Source organism: Lutra lutra, chromosome 6, assembly GCF_902655055.1.
Source record: "Lutra lutra chromosome 6, mLutLut1.2, whole genome shotgun sequence".
Classification (NCBI taxonomy): domain Eukaryota; kingdom Metazoa; phylum Chordata; class Mammalia; order Carnivora; family Mustelidae; genus Lutra; species Lutra lutra.
In genome coordinates, this window is record NC_062283.1 from 61,535,049 (window position 1) to 61,552,826 (window position 17,778).

At 48.9% G+C, this 17,778-nt stretch overlaps 1 protein-coding gene across 4 annotated transcripts; it reads right to left on the reverse strand.

Annotated features, from left to right (window-relative positions):
- Positions 1-965: 965 nt before the first annotated feature.
- Positions 966-6,047, reverse strand: MYMX (myomixer, myoblast fusion factor). 4 transcript variants are annotated; one of them, XM_047733575.1, is made up of 3 exons: positions 5,965-6,047; positions 2,118-3,157; positions 966-1,608 (listed from the first exon to the last, which is right to left on the reverse strand). In XM_047733575.1, the coding sequence occupies exon 3, from the start codon at positions 1,592-1,594 to the stop codon at positions 1,340-1,342; it is 255 nt and encodes an 84-aa protein (XP_047589531.1). In that variant the 5' UTR covers positions 1,595-1,608; positions 2,118-3,157; positions 5,965-6,047; the 3' UTR covers positions 966-1,339. The 4 variants fall into 4 exon arrangements, with proteins under 4 accessions (XP_047589531.1, XP_047589530.1, XP_047589529.1 ...); XM_047733574.1 differs by lacking the exon at positions 5,965-6,047 and adding an exon at positions 3,498-3,631; XM_047733573.1 differs by lacking the exon at positions 5,965-6,047 and having other exon boundaries at positions 2,118-3,631.
- Between the last annotated feature and the right edge of the window lie 11,731 nt (positions 6,048-17,778).

The following is a 17,778-nucleotide window of genomic DNA, read 5'->3' on the forward strand; positions in this document are numbered from 1 at the left end:
CACTGGCTTTGGTGGACCCCTGGAGGAAGCAGATGGTGCCAAAGGGTGGCTGGGCTGGGGTTTGGCGGAAAGCCCCTCGGGGCTGGGGGAGAATGGGCGCGGCGCGCGGTTCTGGCCTCGCTTCCCCCCCCCTCCCCCTGGGCCGAGCTTCTGAACGGTGCGGGCTCGGGATGGGGGTTCTGAAAGAGGCCCACATCCCTCATTTCCCCACTCTGAACCTACAGCCCAAGACTCCTGGAGGGAGGGAGGACTATTGTTTGGGAACAATAAGCAAATTATCCGGAGGCTGAGTGCAAATGAATCTGACAACTCTTGTTTGACCCCTTAGGAGCTGCTCTTTGGGGAGGCGGAAATAATGGGGCGAAGGCCTCTGGACACTTCCACCCCACTCCATCTCTTCAGGGACACAGTGCCCCTCGGAGGAAGCATTTCTACACTGCTCCCCTGGGTGGCTGCCCGTGGGGTCTCTTAGCAAACAAATCTCCCTCTTCCCACACCACTGGGTGAGAAGAATCTCCAAACTGACTCAGGAACTTGGCGTTCTTCTCCTTACCTTGAGCTGGCCAGCCAGACCTCCAAATCGGACCCAAGACTGCTGGGTCACAGTGTGACATACTGACTGAAGTTACACAAGAGAAACAACCTTCACGAGATGAGGACTGCGGGACAATGGGATAGGAAGCAAAAGGAACTCTTAAGTGGTTTCCCCACCCCACCCCCCCCGCCCCCTCTCCACCTCCTCCCCCACCCTCTGGCCACCTTAGACTCTCTCCCTAGGTAGGAGCCTAGGAACTGCGTGGGTGACAGGACTTTCAATGGCATCCCAAGAACTCCAATCAACAAATGTTTATTGAGCACCTGCTGCATGCTGGGCCTTGGGGCAAGACTGCCTCCCTAGGCAACCAAGGTCCTATTTAAGGTAAATCCTGAGTCTGGAAGACAAACCGTCTGGGTTAAAATCTTGCCTCTCAAATACATTGTCATTTTTGCCTGTGTAAGCCCTGTCCCTCCCTGGATCTCATGTCACCATTTGAGGCTGGGGGAGGAGAGTCACTTCCTCCATTCCCTAGAACCAGATGTGAGTAGGAAAGGTGTCCTTGGAGGAGGAATTCAGGGAGGGGGTAATGATCAGTTTTATGCCCGCTAGATGCTGGGTATCCTTGCAGTCATTCCTGCTGGCAGTGGGGAGGCATTGCCGGTCAGACCCTTCTTGTGCTCAGTACCCCCCCGCACCGTGTCTTCCGCACACTGGGTAGGCTGCGCTGTGTGACGGTGCTGGGACTATCATGCTCCAAAAGAAGGGCTTTCGATGATACAGCCAATGTCAGGGATCGCGGCCTCATTTGAGGGGAGCTAGCCTCTCCCGCCTCTCCTGGTCGGCCACTCTGGAGGCCTCCTCCGCGTCAGGTGGGTGTCTCTGGCTGAGGATGAACAACACACAGCCCAGCAAAGCCTCGCGAACATCCTGTGAGCCTAGGCGGCGGGCCAGTTGGCGCAGCAGGGGCAGGAAGTGCCGGCGGGCCAGGCGGGCAGCAGGCAGCAGCAGGCGGGACAGCAGCGTTCGCAGCAGCAGTGGGAGCAGTGGAGCGGGCATGGCTGGGTCAGTGACTGTGAAGGCAATCCAGACTCTAGGCTTGCCCCTTTCCTGCTCCAACCTCGCCTGGCGTAAAACTTGGGGTTTGCAGGCTCCCCCCTATGCCACTACCCTTATGCTCCCCTCCACCTCGATTTATGGGTCATTTCGGCTTTCCAGAGGCCCTTTCTCTTAGCAAGGTAGCTGGGGCAGGAGGATTCTTACCACAGCGCCGATGAAGACACCAAGCCAAGGGGAGAGTAAAGTTGAGACTAGGACTTAGAGTTTGCCCTTCCCAGCCTCCAGGGGCTCCTACTGTTCACTAGATTTCCACCCCCCCAACTCCTTTAGCCAGTCTCCTTCCATCCCCCACCCCATTCACACCCTCAGGCTCCCTGGCATTCCCCAACTCTTCTCAATCCTGTAGGATTTCTTCCATCCCCGGGCAATTGTAAGTTTTCTTCTGAGGCCCCCTGATCCACCCTGACCTGACACTTACAACCCCCCCAATCCCGCACACCCACCGATCAGCAGTAGCTCTCACCAGTCAGAACCGTGGTTCAGAATGAATCTCTGGCTGAATTTGCCTGCAGGGACACTGCTGTGTCACCGGACACTACAAGACTGCCCCCACTGAGCTCAGTCCCACCCTAGGATAGCTGGCCTGGGTGGGGGGAGCCACGAAGAGACAGCTGTGTTCTGGCTCCTGGTATATTGAGGGGCGGAGGCAGCTAGGCTGGAAGAAGTGGAAGGAACAGATGCAGGAATTCTTCCCGCTGGGTACAGAACCCAGACTGCACTTTCTAAGGGTATGACCTTAGGCACATGGATTCTTCTGGTTTCTAGTCCCATCTGTTAACTCACTCTATTAACTCAGTAAGTGGGAGTTAACGGGCAGAGGGAACCGGAATGGAGCGATGTGAGAGACCCACTTGCCCAAACCACAGAAGCAGGAAGGCTGCAGGCTAGAGACTCTGGCCAAGAGGGGCCTGCACAGGTAGAACAGGACCTGTGGGCTGTCTCCTGCGGGTAGAGGAGTGGGGTCACCGTCCATCGGGTAGCTGGGCCCAGTTGGACACAGCAGGGTGGCACTCCCACTCAGGTCAGGAAGAGGGAGACCCATTTTAGGACCCTCTTTACCCACTTTTGCCCCAAGATTAAGTGAAGTACCCAGAGATATCTTGATACAGAGACAGCCTGGGTTGGTTTTGTTTTTAAATACCTCGTCCTCCTACTTCCTAAAATGGGTCTACTTTTGGCCTTTCTGGACTCAGAAGAGATAATGGCCATCAAAGGGTTTTGGAAGCTTCACATCCTTGAGAATAACATTTATCCACATCCCACCGCCAGTCTCCATTAGTACCATGACTTGTCTAAAACTGTCAAAGACCTTGAAGAAAAAAAACAAATAACAAACATGCCTGTCCCACTTCTGCCTGGAGGAAGCAGGGGAGAGGAGCTAGAGCACAGATTTATTGACATAGTGTTCCTCTCCTTCCGGGTGCTTCCCTAGCAGATGTGTTGGCCATGGGCCATCCCTGGAGCATGGGCGGGACATACACTGAGTCTGCACATGTGCCAATCCTGTGAATTCATTGCCATTATTATAACCATCGTAAAGATGAGGATACTGAGGTCCAGAGTGGTAAACCAACGTACCCAGAGTCATGCAGCAGATAAATGAACGGCATGATCTCCACCCAGACCTGCCCCTCCCTCAGGCCTTCTGATCTCTCTAAGTGGCAACTGCCACTTTCTAGTTCCTCTGGCCAAAATCTTGGACGTTCTCTTGACTTCTCTCTTCCCATCATGGTTCACTACCCATATTAGTAAATCCTGGTAACTACTTTCAAAATATTCAGAATCTCACTACCTCACTGATGTCGCCATGACTGCTCTTGTCTGAGCATTCATCATTCCTCACCTGAGTTATTGTAGTAGCCTGTTAACTGGGGTTCCCATTTCCCCTTTCCACACCTGTTTCTCTTTTCCGTATAGAGACCAGAATGGTCTTTATGAAACATGAATCACATCCTGCCTTCCTTCTGCATAAACTATCCAGGGGCTCCCATCTCACTCAGAGTTAAAGCCAAAGCCTTTCATGATGACCTACAAGGCCTTGGTGGTCTGACCTCCCTTAGCATTCTGACTCAACTTCTATCCTATCTCTGTCATTCTGCTCCAGCCACACTGGATTCTTTGCTTTTCCTTAACTCTGTCAGATATATTTTCTTTTTCTTTTTAAAGGATTTTATTTATTTATTTATTTATTTGACAGACAGAGATCACAAGTAGGCAGAGAGGCAGGCAGAGAGCTGGGGTGGGGGGGAAGCAAGCTCTCTGCTGAGCAGAGAACCCGATGCTGGACTCAATCCCAGGACCCTGAGATCATGACCTGAGCAGAGGGCAGAGGCTTTAACCCACTGAGCTACCGAGGCGCCCCTGTGTCAGATATATTTTCTGCCTCAGGGCCTTTGCACCTACTGTTGCTCCTTTGCACAAAGCTCTTTCTCCAGGTATTCACCTGGCTCTACCTCTTACCTCCTTAAGTCTTTGCCCATATGTTACCTATCCTCCTGTTTAAAATTATACTCCTCCACCCCATCTCCTCTGTCTCCTCCCCATCCAAACCTGTTTTACTTATCTCCACAGCAAGTCATTATCTGACATGCTATATATTTTATTTTACTTCCTTGTCTTGTTGCTTAACTGCCTCCCCCACAAGACTGTAGGGACTTACCTCTGTTTTAACTGCTGCCGTGTCCTCAGTGCTTAGCAATAAGCAATGTAAGAATAGATCAGTAGAGGTTCTGTGATGTGACCCAGACTCAGGTCTGCTTGTCCAGAGCCTGTGCGGCAGATCCCCAGAGCTCCATTGATCTGAATACACTCCTAAGATGTGAGAACCGTACTTGCTATAACAGCTAGAGAGCCTTTGGGAGAGGGGGAACCGGCCATAGGAACCCAAGGAAGAGGAAGTCAGACCTCAGTGGTTCCCTCTGCGACCCCCTGAAGTGTGTAATTTTGAGGGCACCATGGAGTCCCAACCAAGCACTGGTTCACATAAGCCACTGCTGTGACCCCTCCAACCTCAGTTTCCACAGCTGTGAGATCCCTGGACCCTGGACCTGGAGCCTGAGGCTTGCCCCATCCCCCATCCTCCATCCCTACCCCCCCTCCCCCACCCCAGCAGAGTGAGGGGATACAGGGCCTGGGCTAGTGAGGCAAGTAAGGGAAACAGGATGTTGTCTCTGTAACAATGGGGAACCCCGCAGGGGGCGGGGAGCAGCTGCCTCCACCTGGGCGGGTCTAGTCACAGTTTACTGTCAACCCCCTTATCCCCCTGGGATTAACTCCCCCGTCCACCTCCTTCCCACTCTCCCCTGGATTAATCCTTCCCCACACCCGTCAGCCTGCCCCAGACATTTTCCCCAAGGTAGAAAACCAACGGCTCTGCTAAGGATTTCCTCAGTCTTTCCTGGAAAGATAACCATCCTCTCTGGCAACAGAGCCGGCACAGAGCAATTCCTTCTAGTTCCTGATTTAGCCTATGTAATGGATCCTGCCTGCACCACCCTGACCTCTACCCCCCACCCTCTGCTGCTGGGGAGAGGCCAGCAACTTTGAGGAAATTGGCCAAACCTCCTGTTCCTTAAAGTCGATTTAAAAAAAAAAAAAAAAAAAAGGATCTGAGTGCCAACTTGTGAACCTGAGGCCTGTGGACTGGACAGTATGTGACCTCTGCAGTCCTCCTCCCTGCTCCTCTTCCCAAGACCCTCAGGGCCATCTAGGAGTGTTCTGGAGAACCCCCGCCCCCCGCAATTAGGTGTCCATTACTGGGCCATCCATGTCAACAGCAAGCACTGGAGTGCAAGCAAGTGTGTGCCAGGCCTGTGCAAGGCACGGAGGACACGGAACAGATACACTGAGAGTCAGCAGTTAGTGTGCCAGACAGGCAGCAGGGCCGGGGGTGAGAGCTGCCATATAGCTAAGGGCTTTGGTGGGTGTGTGTAAAGATTTTATTTTTATTTGACAGCAAGAGAGAGCGAGAGCAGGAACAGGAGCAGGGGGAGTGGGAGAGGGAAAGCAGGCTTCCTGCTGAGCAGGGAGCCCGATGTAGGGCTCAAACCCAGGACCCTGGGATCATGACCTGAGCCAAAGGCAGATGCTTAAAGACTGAGCCATCCAGGTGCCCCCCCCCTTTAAAAAGTAATCTCTACACCCAATGTGGGGCTTGAACTCACAACCCCAAGAATAAGAGTCACATGCTCCACCCACTGAGCCACACAGGCGCCCCAGGAAAAGACTGTTCACTGAACAAGTGGGGATAGCAATAACACCCTCTAGGAGCTGTGCTGTATGGTGGTCCTTTTCTCTAATGTGGGACTTACCATAACTCCTGCCTCTGACAGGATCAAGACATGGGAAATTACTAGGTCCAGGGCTGATTCCTAGAAGGGATCCAGTAGACAAAGAGTATCCTTCCTTTCATCCTTTGGTTTTACCTCTGAGTATACCCTGTGTCTGAGGCCAGCCAGTGGGCTGCTCCTTGAAGGCCTGCTGTGACGCACCCTGATGCCCATGACCAGCCCCTGAGAGTGGATGTGGCTCAATGAAAGCTTGAAAAATTAATGGAGGCCTGGGTCCCCTTGAGGCCCCTGGCTCTGTCAGGTTTCAGTGTCCTATTGTCCCCTCTCGGGGATCAGCCTTGGCCTGGAGCCCTTCCCATTTGTGGGAAGTTGAGAGCAGTGTTGACCCCTGCACAAGGAGCTCTGAAAAGAAGCCAGGGAGGCCTCCTCAATGGCGGGGGTGCTGAGGGCACAGTTGTGGAGGCCAAAGTTGTAGAATTGGGAGTTCAGCCGTATTCTCTGACACAGCTCCTCTCGGCTGGTGACGATAGTCCCTCAACTATCTGAGTGGAGCTGTGGTGAGGGTCAGAGGCCTGGATATGGTGACAGCTCAGAGAACATTCTGGGAACTTGCAGCTCCTCCGAGGTGAGAGGTCAGGCCCTTGGGAGGGACAGTCCCATACCAAAGACCACCGTTCCCTGCCCACCAATTCCAGGCAATGATAGACCCCTGAACAGGCAACTGGGTAGGAGAACACATACTAGACTTGCTTACCAAGCATGAAGAAGTGGGCAGGGAGTTGGGTGTCGCCTGAAGAGTAATTAGAGCTGACAGGTGGGGCCCTACCCTATCTGCAAGAACAGTTGCTGTGGCCTGGGAGAAGGGGGCCCTGTACAGAATGCAGAAGAGAAGAGCCTGTAGAGAATGCAGCCCATTGTCCCCACCGAAACAACTGTCGTTCTCCTCAGACTCCGCTGATAGGACCTGAGGTGGGAAATGTGAGCTCTACCCCCAGCTGACAAGGCCTCACGGGGAAGTCAGTTGTTGGGGCAGGACAGCTGCTGCCTGGACGGTGGGAAGGAGGAGTGTGGACCCCGAGGCAGGAGTAGGAGGTGAGGAAGGACGTGCATGGCATATTTGATGTGGGAAGGGAGAGTGGCAAACCCCACAAACCCCAGGAGTAAATCTAACAAGGATAGAGCAAGACCCTAGAGGTGAATGCAGCACAATTTTTACAGAGGGACCAAAAAAAGAAGACTGAAATATATGCATTAATGTGCCAAGGTAATAACGGTCAGGAAAGTGTCATGTTAGACAAATGTTAGTTCTCTCCCAAATTAATTGGAAACTCAATTGATTCCAATTAAGATCCCAAAAGTGTTGATCTCTTCCCTTTCTGGAATTGAGCAAGCCGATCAAAAAATTTATATGAAAGAAAAAAGGACCCAGAATAGTCAAGTCAATCTGAGAAGAAAAAGAAGAGATAATACCAAGTGTGACCAATCTGATAATACGAGAATTACAACGGAGTGACAAAACACAAAAATCGACACAGTGACAAAGGAGCAGAATAGAGAATTTATTTTTTATAATTAAATTCTCAGGGTGGAGTTTCTGGTCAGAAGAGGAGGGGCAGGGTGAGAGAATACAGGGTTGGAAATGGGTCTGGGACAGTTGTCCATCCATGAGGGGGAAGGTAAATTTTGATCCTCTGGATGAACCAACTATAAATGTGTGGGGTAATTGGTTAGCTTAGGTGGTAGAAAATGCAACTCTATTTTTTTTTAAAGATTTTATTTATTCATCTGAGAGAGAGAGAGAGAGCACAAGCAGGGGGAGAGGCAGAGGGAGAGGGAGAGGGAGAAGTACACTCCCCACTGAACTGGGAGCCCGACATGGGCTCTATCCCAGGACCTGGAGATCACCACCCTAGCCAAAGGCAGACGCCCAACTATCTGAGCTACCCAAGTGCCCTGGGCCTGCAACTCTTGATTTCAGGGTGGTGAGTTCAAGCCCCACACTGGGTGTGGAGACTACTCAAAAATAAAATCTTTGAAAACAAACAAACTTATTCCGGTGGCATTAGAGATCTGAAAGTAACGCTCTGTAATATAGGAGCTGATCTTTAGGAATTTGGGATAGTAGAAGAGTATAAAGAAAGTGAGAAGGCAGTCCCTCACAGACTGGGGAAGACTTTTGCAACCCACATAACTGAAAAAGATTTAGTATCAGTCATAAAGTACCTTTTTTTTTTTAAGGTTTTATTTATTTATTTATTTGAGAGAGCAGGAGCAGAAGGGGCAGAGGGAGAGGGAGCGAGAGAATCCTAAGCAGACTCTGAGCTGAGTGTGGAACCCGGCATGGGGCTCAATACCGCAAACCTGAGATCAGACCTGAGCTGAAACCAAGAGCTGGGTGCCCTGCTAACCGAGCCACCCAAGTGCCCCAACAGATTTTCACTGTGGAAGAAACAGCTTTTTATTGGAAGAACATGCCATCTAGGACTTTCGTAACTAAAGAGGCAAAGTCCGTGTCTGGCTTCAAAGGTCCAAAGGACAGACTGATTCACTTGTTAGGGGCTAATGTAGCTGGTGACTTCGGGGTGAAGCCAATGCTTATTTACTATTATGAAAATTCTAGGACCCTTCAGAATTCTGCTGGCTCCACTTTACAAGTGGAACAAAGCCTGGATGATAACACATCTGTTTAAAACAGTTTAATACTGTGAATATTTTAAGCCCATTGTTGAGATCTACTGCTCAGGAAAAAAGATTCCTTTCAAAATAGTGCTGCTCATTGCCAAGGCACCTGGTCATCCAGGAGCTCTGATAGAGGCGGACAAGGTTAATGTGTTCATGATTGCTGACACAACATCTACTTTGCAGCCCTGGGATCGAAGAGTCACTTTAACTTTCAAGTCTTAGTATTTAAGACTTAGTATTTAAGACCCCATGGGGTGTGGGGGTGTGCGCATCTGGGTGGCTCAGTTGTTAGGCGTCTGCCTTTGCCTCAGGTCATGATCCCAGAGTCCTGGAATTGAGTCCCGCATTGAGCTCCAGGCTCAGTGGGGAGTCTGCTTTTCCCTGTCCCCCTGTCTCTCCCCCTGCTTATACTCTTTCTCTCTTTCTGTCTCAAATGAATAAATAAAATCTTTAAAAAAATACATTTCACGGGTGTCTGGGTGGCTCAGTTGTTAGGCGTCTACCTTTGGTTCAGGTCATGATCCCAGGGTCCTGGCATCGAGCCCCACATCAGGCTCTCTGCTCAGCAGAGTCTGCTTCTCCCTCTCCTTCTGCCCTTCCCCCCAACACACTCTCTCTCTGTCTCTCTATCTCTCTCTCGTGTTCTCTCTGTCAACTAAATAAATAAAATCTTTTTTTTTTTAAAGGGCATTTTTTTTTTAAAGATTTTATTTATTTATTTGACAGAGATCACAAGTAGGCGGAGAGGCAGGCAGAGAGAGAGGAGGAAGCAGACTCCCCACTGAGCAGAGAGCCCGATGCAGGGCTCGATCTCAGGACCCTGAGACTATGACCTGAGCTGAAGGCAGAGGCTTTAACCCACTGAGCCACCCAGGAGCCCCTAAATAAATAAAATCTTTTAACAAATCAACATTAATAGGAGTTTGGAAGAATTTGATTCCAACCTTCATGGATGACTTTGAAAGTTTCAAGATTTCAATGGAGGAAATAACTGCACATGGGGTGGAAATAGCAAGAGAACTAGAATCAGAAGTGGAGCCTGAAGATGGGACTTGCTGCCGTCTCATGATGAAACTTGAACCAATGAGGAGTTGCTTCTTATGGGCAAACACAGAAAGTGGTTTGTTTGTTTGTTTCTTTCTTCCTTCCTTTTTAAAAGATTTTATTTATTTATTTATTTGACAGAGAGAGAGAGATCACAAGTAGGCAGAGAGGCAGGCAGAGAGAGAGGGGGAAGCAGGTTCCCTGCTGAGTGGAGAGACTGATGCTCTCCCAGGACCCTGGGATCCCAGGACCCTGGGATCATGACCTGAGCTGAAGGTAGAGGCTTAACTGACTGAGCCATGCAGGTGCCCCAGAAAGTGGTTTCTTGATATAGAAACTGCTCCTGGTGAAGATGCTATGTAGATGTGGAAATGACCACAAAGGATTTAGAATATTCCATAAACCCAGTTGAGAAAGCTGCAACAGGATGTGAGAGGACTGACTCCAATTTTGGAAGAAGTCCTGCAGTGGGTAAAATGCTATCACAGCATCATGTGCTGCAGAGAAATCATTCGCAAAAGTAAGAGTCAGTTGATGTGGCAAACTTGACCTTTCTTTTAAGAAACTGCCTCAAGGGCGCCTGTGTGGCTCAGTGGGTTAAGTGTCTGATCCCTGGTCCTGGGATTGAGCCCTGAGTAGGGCTCTGTGCTCAGCCAGGAATCTGCTTCTCCTTCTTCCTCTTCCTCTGCTGCTGCCCGTGCTCCTGCTTACTCTCTCTCTCAAATAAATAAATAAAATCTTTTTAAAAAAGTAGTTTTTAATGAAGATATGCACTTTGTTTTTTTTAGGCAAATGCTTTTGCACACTCACAAGACAACAGTATAGTGCAAACATAACTTTTAGACGCACCGGGAAGCCAAAAATTCATCGGACCCACTTTACCGCAATGCGTGTTTTATTACAGTGACCCTGAACTAAACCCGCAATATCTCTAAGGTACGCCTGTATTGGTCTCTCCAACCTCTTATCCTTTTCCTCTGGGTCTCTCTAACTCTCTTCATCTTTTTCTCTCTCTTTCCCTCCCTGCCTCCGACAGATTTCTGGATCCCCAGAAGTAAAGGCGGTGTAAGCCGGCAGATAGGGAACATGATGCTAGGAGGCAGGCCTCTGGCTTCCGGCTGTTCTTCCGGGGAGAGGGTGGGGGAGGGGCGCATCCTCTTTTCTACATTCAGTTTGTCCTTGGCTGTCCAGAAATGGTCCCTTTCAGCCCTCCCTCCTTTCTGTGGCCCCCATAGGCTGGAATTGGTGTTTCAGGCCAGGGATAAGGCTGGCATCAGGGGAGTGGTCAGAGGACAGGTCAAGGAGGGAGACCAGACCTCTACCTGTGTGAGGGGACCTTGCCATGTCACCCCCAAGGCCATCCAGGGGAGCATGGCCTGTGCCCTGAGTCACAGACCCAGAAGGAATATCAGTGGCCACCAAACCTTTATCTCTCTTCTTCTGCCCTTTGTGAATCCAAGTGGAGAGCCCCCACCCAGGCTGGCCTCTTCCCTCCCTGCTCTTGCCCCCGTCTCTCTCTCGGTAGTAAATTCTGAAAATATGGGGGAAGGGACTGGAAACTCAGCCAAAAGGGGCTTGGAAGACCTGCCGTGGTGGTTTTGGGGACCAAACATCTTCAGTAGCACTGAAGGTAACTTCATGTAAGTTATAGCGAAACAGGTGCCGTTAAACTCTGTGTAGTTAACTCAGAGGTATTTATTCTATTTGAAGCTGATTGACAGAAAATATGGGCCTGGTTCTTTTCTATGCTTTAAACATGTTGTTATTCTTGGGATAGATAAATAGATATCAACACAAAGATCAACGTACAGAATTACCATTAGAGTTAGAATCGTTCCAGGAGAGAGAGTGGTTTTATTCAAAGAGGGCAGCACTCTGACCAAATAATACAGCTGTATTATATATTATTCAACAGAGACGCAGTGGTGATGGTTAAGCAAATAGGCTCTGCCCCAGGGTTCAAATCCCAGCTCTCTTCCACCTCCAATGTGGAATCTTAGGCAAATGAATCATTAATTGCTCCGTGCCTCAGTTTACCTTTCTTTGAAATGAAGCTGATTTGGGATGAAAAGGCGTTACTAGGGGTGCCTGAGTGGCTCAGTGGGTTAAGCCTCTGCCTTCAGCTCAGGTGATGGTCTTGGGGTCCAGGGATCGAGCCCCGCATCGGGCTCTCTGCTCAGCAGGGAGCTGCTTCCCCCTCAGCAGGGAGCTGCTTCCCCCTCTCTCTCTGCTTGCCTCTCTGCCTACTTGTGATCTCTCTCTCTGTCAAATAAATAAATAAAATTTTTTTAAAAAGGCATTAATACCAGTGAGATACTAGAACGGTGCTGTAAGGACCTATTTAGAAACCATCCCTGCTCCCCTCCCCCCAGGGGATTTACTTGGAGACAAGTCCCGGAAACCAGCTATAGGTAACAAAGCCCAGATACAAAGGTGGGTCAGGCCAGGTGGAGACATCCGATCAGTGGGGGGATGCATACTATCTCCCTGGTTACCAAGGAGTATGGGCGCAGCCCTTTGGGTGCCAATCCCAATCAAGGTGTAATAGGCTGGTTCAAATGTCTACTAGGGTCCATTGTAACTCAATTGGTCACCTAGCATCACTGTGGAGTTTCCTGTGTATGTTACAATCTCATTGGCCACCTGTGCACATGGCCTTTGCCCTTAAAAGCTAGTCTGTGAAACAGAGAAGGGTCGCCCTCTCTTGTAAGAGGTGCGTCCCTGAACGTTCGGTTAGATTCTTGATGCTTGGTGCGAAATAAAGCTTTGCTTGACCTTCGCTTTGTATCAGTCTCGCTCCTTTAATCATGGACCCATTATTGGGGCATAACATATGGGTCCTCCGTCCGGGATTAAACAACGAGAACTGAGCCAGCATCAGAATTTCTGGGAAAAGCCTCGAGGTAAGATCTCACAGATTTTACTCTGGGATCCACCGATCTCCAGGTGCTCTGTGAGATCGGTTGGTCTGTCTGGGTGGAGCTCCGGGTATAGCCCACCGGGCTAAAGCCAGACGCGGCCATGTTCCCCAGGGCTGGAGAGGATGCGGGGAAGCCCCTTCCCTCCACTGGTAGATCACCAGGGGGTTCGAGTCCCCCTAGACAGGGGGTTCGAGTCCCCCTAGACAGTTAGGGGGTTCAAGTCCCCATAGGCAGTCAGGGGGTTCGAGTCCCCCTAGGCAGTCACCTAGGCGGTCAGGGGGTTCAAGTCCCCCGAAGTGGTCACTGGGGGTTCGAGTCCCCCTAGGCAGCCAGGGGGTTCGAGTCCCCCGAAGTGGTCACTGGGGGTTCGAGTCCCCCTAGGCGGCCAGGGGGTTCGAGTCCCCCGAAGTGGTCACTGGGGGTTCGAGTCCCCCTAGGCGGCCAGGGGGTTCGAGTCCCCCGAAGTGGTCACTGGGGGTTCGAGTCCCCCTAGGCGGCCAGGGGGTTCGAGTCCCCCGAAGTGGTCACTGGGGGTTCGAGTCCCCCTAGGCGGCCAGGGGGTTCGAGTCCCCCTGGACAGCCAGAAGATCAAAAGTCCCCACCGGTGGCGCGTTCTGGGTAAGAACTGCTGGGCCTGCGGTTGTCTTCGTCTTGTCTTTTTGTTGTCTGCTGTGCTGCTTGTTGTGTTTGAAGGAATGAGGCAAACAGAGAGTAAGGGAACTCTGACCCTTAATGGCTATAACTGGAGCCAACTGGGGTTAGTCTAACTCGAGACAGAGACTTTAAAGAATATTCCCAAGCAGCTGCCGAAACAACTTTGTTTTGGGGACATTCCTTGCCCTCTCTGGCCCGACGGAGACTGCCTAGCCCCTCCCCCTTGCTGGAGAGCATGGTGTGGGCTCCTCTCTTGGAGCTGATGAGCCCTGGAACTGGGAACCCTTCCTCTGCCTCCTGGTGGCACTTTTTTTCTGTTCTTCACTGTTGGGAAACAAGAAGAGCGCCCCCTGGACCTAACACCCCCCACTCCGGATCTTCCCACCCGGGTCTCAGGTAAACATTCGAAACGGAGTGGGCCCAGGTGGAACGTAAATCTGTATATGAACTAAGTTAAGTTTGTTGGGTTAATTAAGATAAACATGTCTTTTGAGTTAACAGTAGTAAATGCGAAACTTCAGAGTTTTTACTTAAGGTAAAAAAAAATCTGTTAAAATCTGTTGAAATCTGTTAACAAAGAGATGACTAGAACTGATGGCTAATTGTCTGTCTCAAAGTTTTAATGGGTAGTTGTTAAAGTAGCTTTCAAAGTCTTTGCTAACCTGAAACTTCAACCAAATGGGATAAAATGCTAGAGCGCTGGTTGCTGGAACTAGGTTTGTGCTTTTGAAATCTGTTGGTAAACATGTTTTGTGCTTAACTGATTGATAAATTTGCCATCTAAAGAATTCTGTTGTAACAGTTCACAATTGATTTATATTTAATCTTCAGTAGAGGTTAAGGTAATTCTAAGGGTACAAAATTCTGCTAAGTGTAATAAAGCCTGATGGAAATAAGGGAAACAACTCTGTAGAAAAGTAGGAAATAAGTAAAAAGGAAAGACACTGGTATAGAAAAGCTGGTTTTCTCTCTGTTTAAAAATGCAAAGTTTTCTTCCGTTAATTGAAATGTAAATGGTTTGCCTGCCCAGAGTTGTAAATGAGATCTCTTTGGCTCATAAGTCTTCCTTGATATGTTAAGTTACTGATAAACCTTGGGTTGCATTTGGGTAAATGCTGTAATTATTCTAGAGTCTCTATACATTTCCTAAAATTGTAATGTTTCGATAAGGGTCTTCACTTGTTATTTAACCATATCTGTTCTGAGTTTTTTCATTTGTAATTGTTTTAGTTCTCTTGTAAGATGAATTCTGCCTTAAAGGAAATTCATATGGGAAGACTTTCAGGACAAATACAGGTCTTTGATATGTTAAAATCCTGGGAACTGAAATGGGTAAAGATTTACAGAAGTCAGGGCTACATTCGGACTAAACCAGAATTCGTAACATGGGAACTAGATGAACTGAAAGGTTGTAATGTTGTGTCTCTTAATGTTTTAAACATGACTGGTTCTGTAATGTTTGCTCCTCTAGACTAGGGAACCTTTTCATAAGTTACCTGTAACTTATAGAGATGTAAAGGTGTTCATTTGTAAACAAATCAAGGCATTCAACTTTTCTCTCTATCTGAACCCTCTGAAACCAAAAGGGCTCAATAAGTATTCTTCCTTGGCAATCAGTCATTTGCATAAGTTCAATAAGAATCTGTTCTCCTTGTAACAGGACAGCATTGGACACTGGTTATTTTACCAAGGCTTTGACTGGAATGTCATAATTTTTTTAAAGATTATTTATTTATTTATTTGGCAGATAGAGATCACAAGTAGGCAGAGAGGCAGGCAGAGAGAGAGGAGGAAGCAGGCTCCCTGCTGAGCAGAGAGCCCAATGCGGGGCTCGATCCCAAAACCCCGGGACCATGACCTGAGCCGAAGGCAGAGGCTTCAACCCACTGAGCCACCCAGGCACCCCTGGAATGTCATATTTGAAAAGACTCAGATATGACCAGCTTAAAGGAACTAAGGTTGACTTTGTAAAACCTGGAGCCGTAAAGCCCTTTGGAACTGTTGGCCTGATACCTTGCTTACAGAGTTCCCAGCAGCCTCACCAGGTGAGTAAAGAATGTCACTCCCTGGTAGGAGGAGGAGCCTTAGATTACTTTGGGCACCTCAGGAAGAGGAATTCACCCAAATCGACAGGTATTACAGGCATGTCTAATGGCAACTACGTGGCTTGGCTTCTGGCCTGGAGAGGCTACTAAAAGTTCAACCTAGAGATTCCTTATAAAAAGTTCTAGCAAAGCAGATTCTAAAAGATCTATATGATTACTCACTGTTCTTGCTGAGCTTATGTAAATAATTAGGCCAAGTTTGTTAAAACTGGACTTGTTTTTCAAATGAATTAGTCCTGATTTTATCTCTGGAAGTGGTTATTTTAGAGAGAAAAATTATGTTTTAATAACATGGCTTTATGGGTGTTAAATTCTAGATTAGATTGTTATTGAATGTTTGTTTACCTAAGCTAGACAACTTAAGGTAAACTTCAGAGAAGTTGCACGATAACTCATGTAAACGATCTTGCTTTTGCCAGTCAGTCAGCCCCAGATATAAGGAGGAAACTTCAGAAAATTGAAGGATTTGAAAGGAAGAATCTGACTGAGTTAGTGGGAATAGTAGAAAATTAGTAAGCCAAATACATCAGGGCACTCATTTGGGGACACGCAAGTTTAAAGAGCTTATGGGCAAGCAGTTTTAGGTTTCTAAATTAGGGCGTATGGCTCAAGATACGGTTGATAGATGTGTTCAATGTCAGGCGGTAAATGCGGAAAGAACTAGAATGGGAAGAGAGAAAAGAGAAAGAGGTTGCTATAGCAGAAATGACTGCTCAGTCTGTACTCCAGTCACTGCAGGCATTACAGTCTGTCTTAAAAGAGCCCATACAGGGATCCGGACTGCCCACACGGGGACAGAATCGAAGTGGAGCCACATCCTCGCCAACCCAGGGACTTAGTTTGGATGCGCTGCCTCCAAGTGGGAGGCTTGGAGCCTCGCTGGAAGGGACCGTTTACTGTCATCCCGACCACCCCCATGGCAATAAAAGTAGAAGGCATCAGGGCCTGGATTCACGCAGGTCATGTCAAATGAGCCGAGGACGAGAACACCCCCCAGAGGTGGATGCCGAGAACACCCCCCAGAGGTGGATGCCGCTGCCAATGGACCCAGCCGATCCATGGACTAAAACTAAGACTCAAAAAACAATGAGTTCATTAAATTCCTTGTTGGCCCTGTTGTTAAGATATAGGCGGGAGGTATAAGCAATTGCTAATAAAAAAGGGGGGGCTTAACTTACTGTTTGTGGCAGCCATTAAAAGGAGGGTATAGAACTGGCTAAAAAGTCAAAGATTTGACTAGTCTCCAAAGAAAAGGGGGGAATGTAAGGACCTATTTAGAAACCGTCCCTGCTCCCCTCCCCCCAGGGGATTTACTTGGAGACAAGTCCCGGAAACCAGCTTTAGGTAACAAAGCCCAGATACAAAGGTGGGTCAGGCCAGGTGGAGACATCTGATCAGTGGGGGGATGCATACTGTCTCCCTGGTTACCAAGGAGTATGAGCCCCACCCTTTGGGCGCCAATCCCAATCAAGGTGTAATAGGCTGGTTCAAATGTCTACTAGGGTCCATTGTAACTCAGTTGGTCACCTAGCATCACTGTGGAGTTTCCTGTGTGTGTTACAATCTCATTGGCCACCTGTGCATGGCCAGGCCCGACCGCATGGCCTTTGCCCTTAAAAGCTAGTCTGTGAAACAGAGAAGGGTCGCCCTCTCTTGTGAGAGGTGCATCCCTGAACGTTCGGTTAGATTCTTGATGCTTGGCGTGAAATAAAGCTTTGCTTGACCTTCGCTTTGTATCAGTCTCGCTCCTTTAATCATGGACCCATTATTGGGACATAACAGGTGCCTGCCCGGTAAATGGTATTAGATATTAGATATTAGGTTTTAGGTATTAGATATTAGAACGGTGTCTGCTCAGTGAACGGTAGTACTGTTTTTTATGACCTACCCACATCTTATTTTCATTCATCATGTTGCCATTTGCAAAGTATTATGATTCATGTATGTGGTCCTTATAATCTTCTCCTTAATGTTCTCTTCTCTAGACAGATGAAAGAACTAAGGTTCAGAGAGGACCTCTGTAAGAGTCTGAAAAAGGTGGCAGGAAGACAGCAGAGGGAGAGGAGTTTGCACATCAAACGCAGGAGGGTTCCAATTCCAACCAGGCCACACTGGCCCTACAGGAGGCACCTTAGGTGGAAAACTTCGAATGCTCCAAATGGGGAGTGATCACGTTGGCTGGGAAACCCATTCTTTCCTTAGTCAACAAACATAGTTAGTGTTCCTGCACTTGAAATACGTCAATGAAAGATAGCCCTGCCCACCCCACCTCCAGGGTTTCAGTAGGGGAGACAAAGGATAAACAGGAAATCACAATAGGGATTGACAATTGTGTGCGAGGGAAAGTGCCTGGCACCTTATGAGGCCAGGGCACCCAGCCAGCATGGAGCAGGGTGTGTGTGGAACTTCTCAGAGGCGGCCTCCTTCAC

What these genes read in the sequence shown, in the direction of transcription:
- MYMX (XM_047733575.1), bottom strand. Translation starts at nt 1,594, where the DNA reads ATGCCCGCTCCACTGCTCCCACTGCTGCTGCGAACGCTGCTGTCCCGC.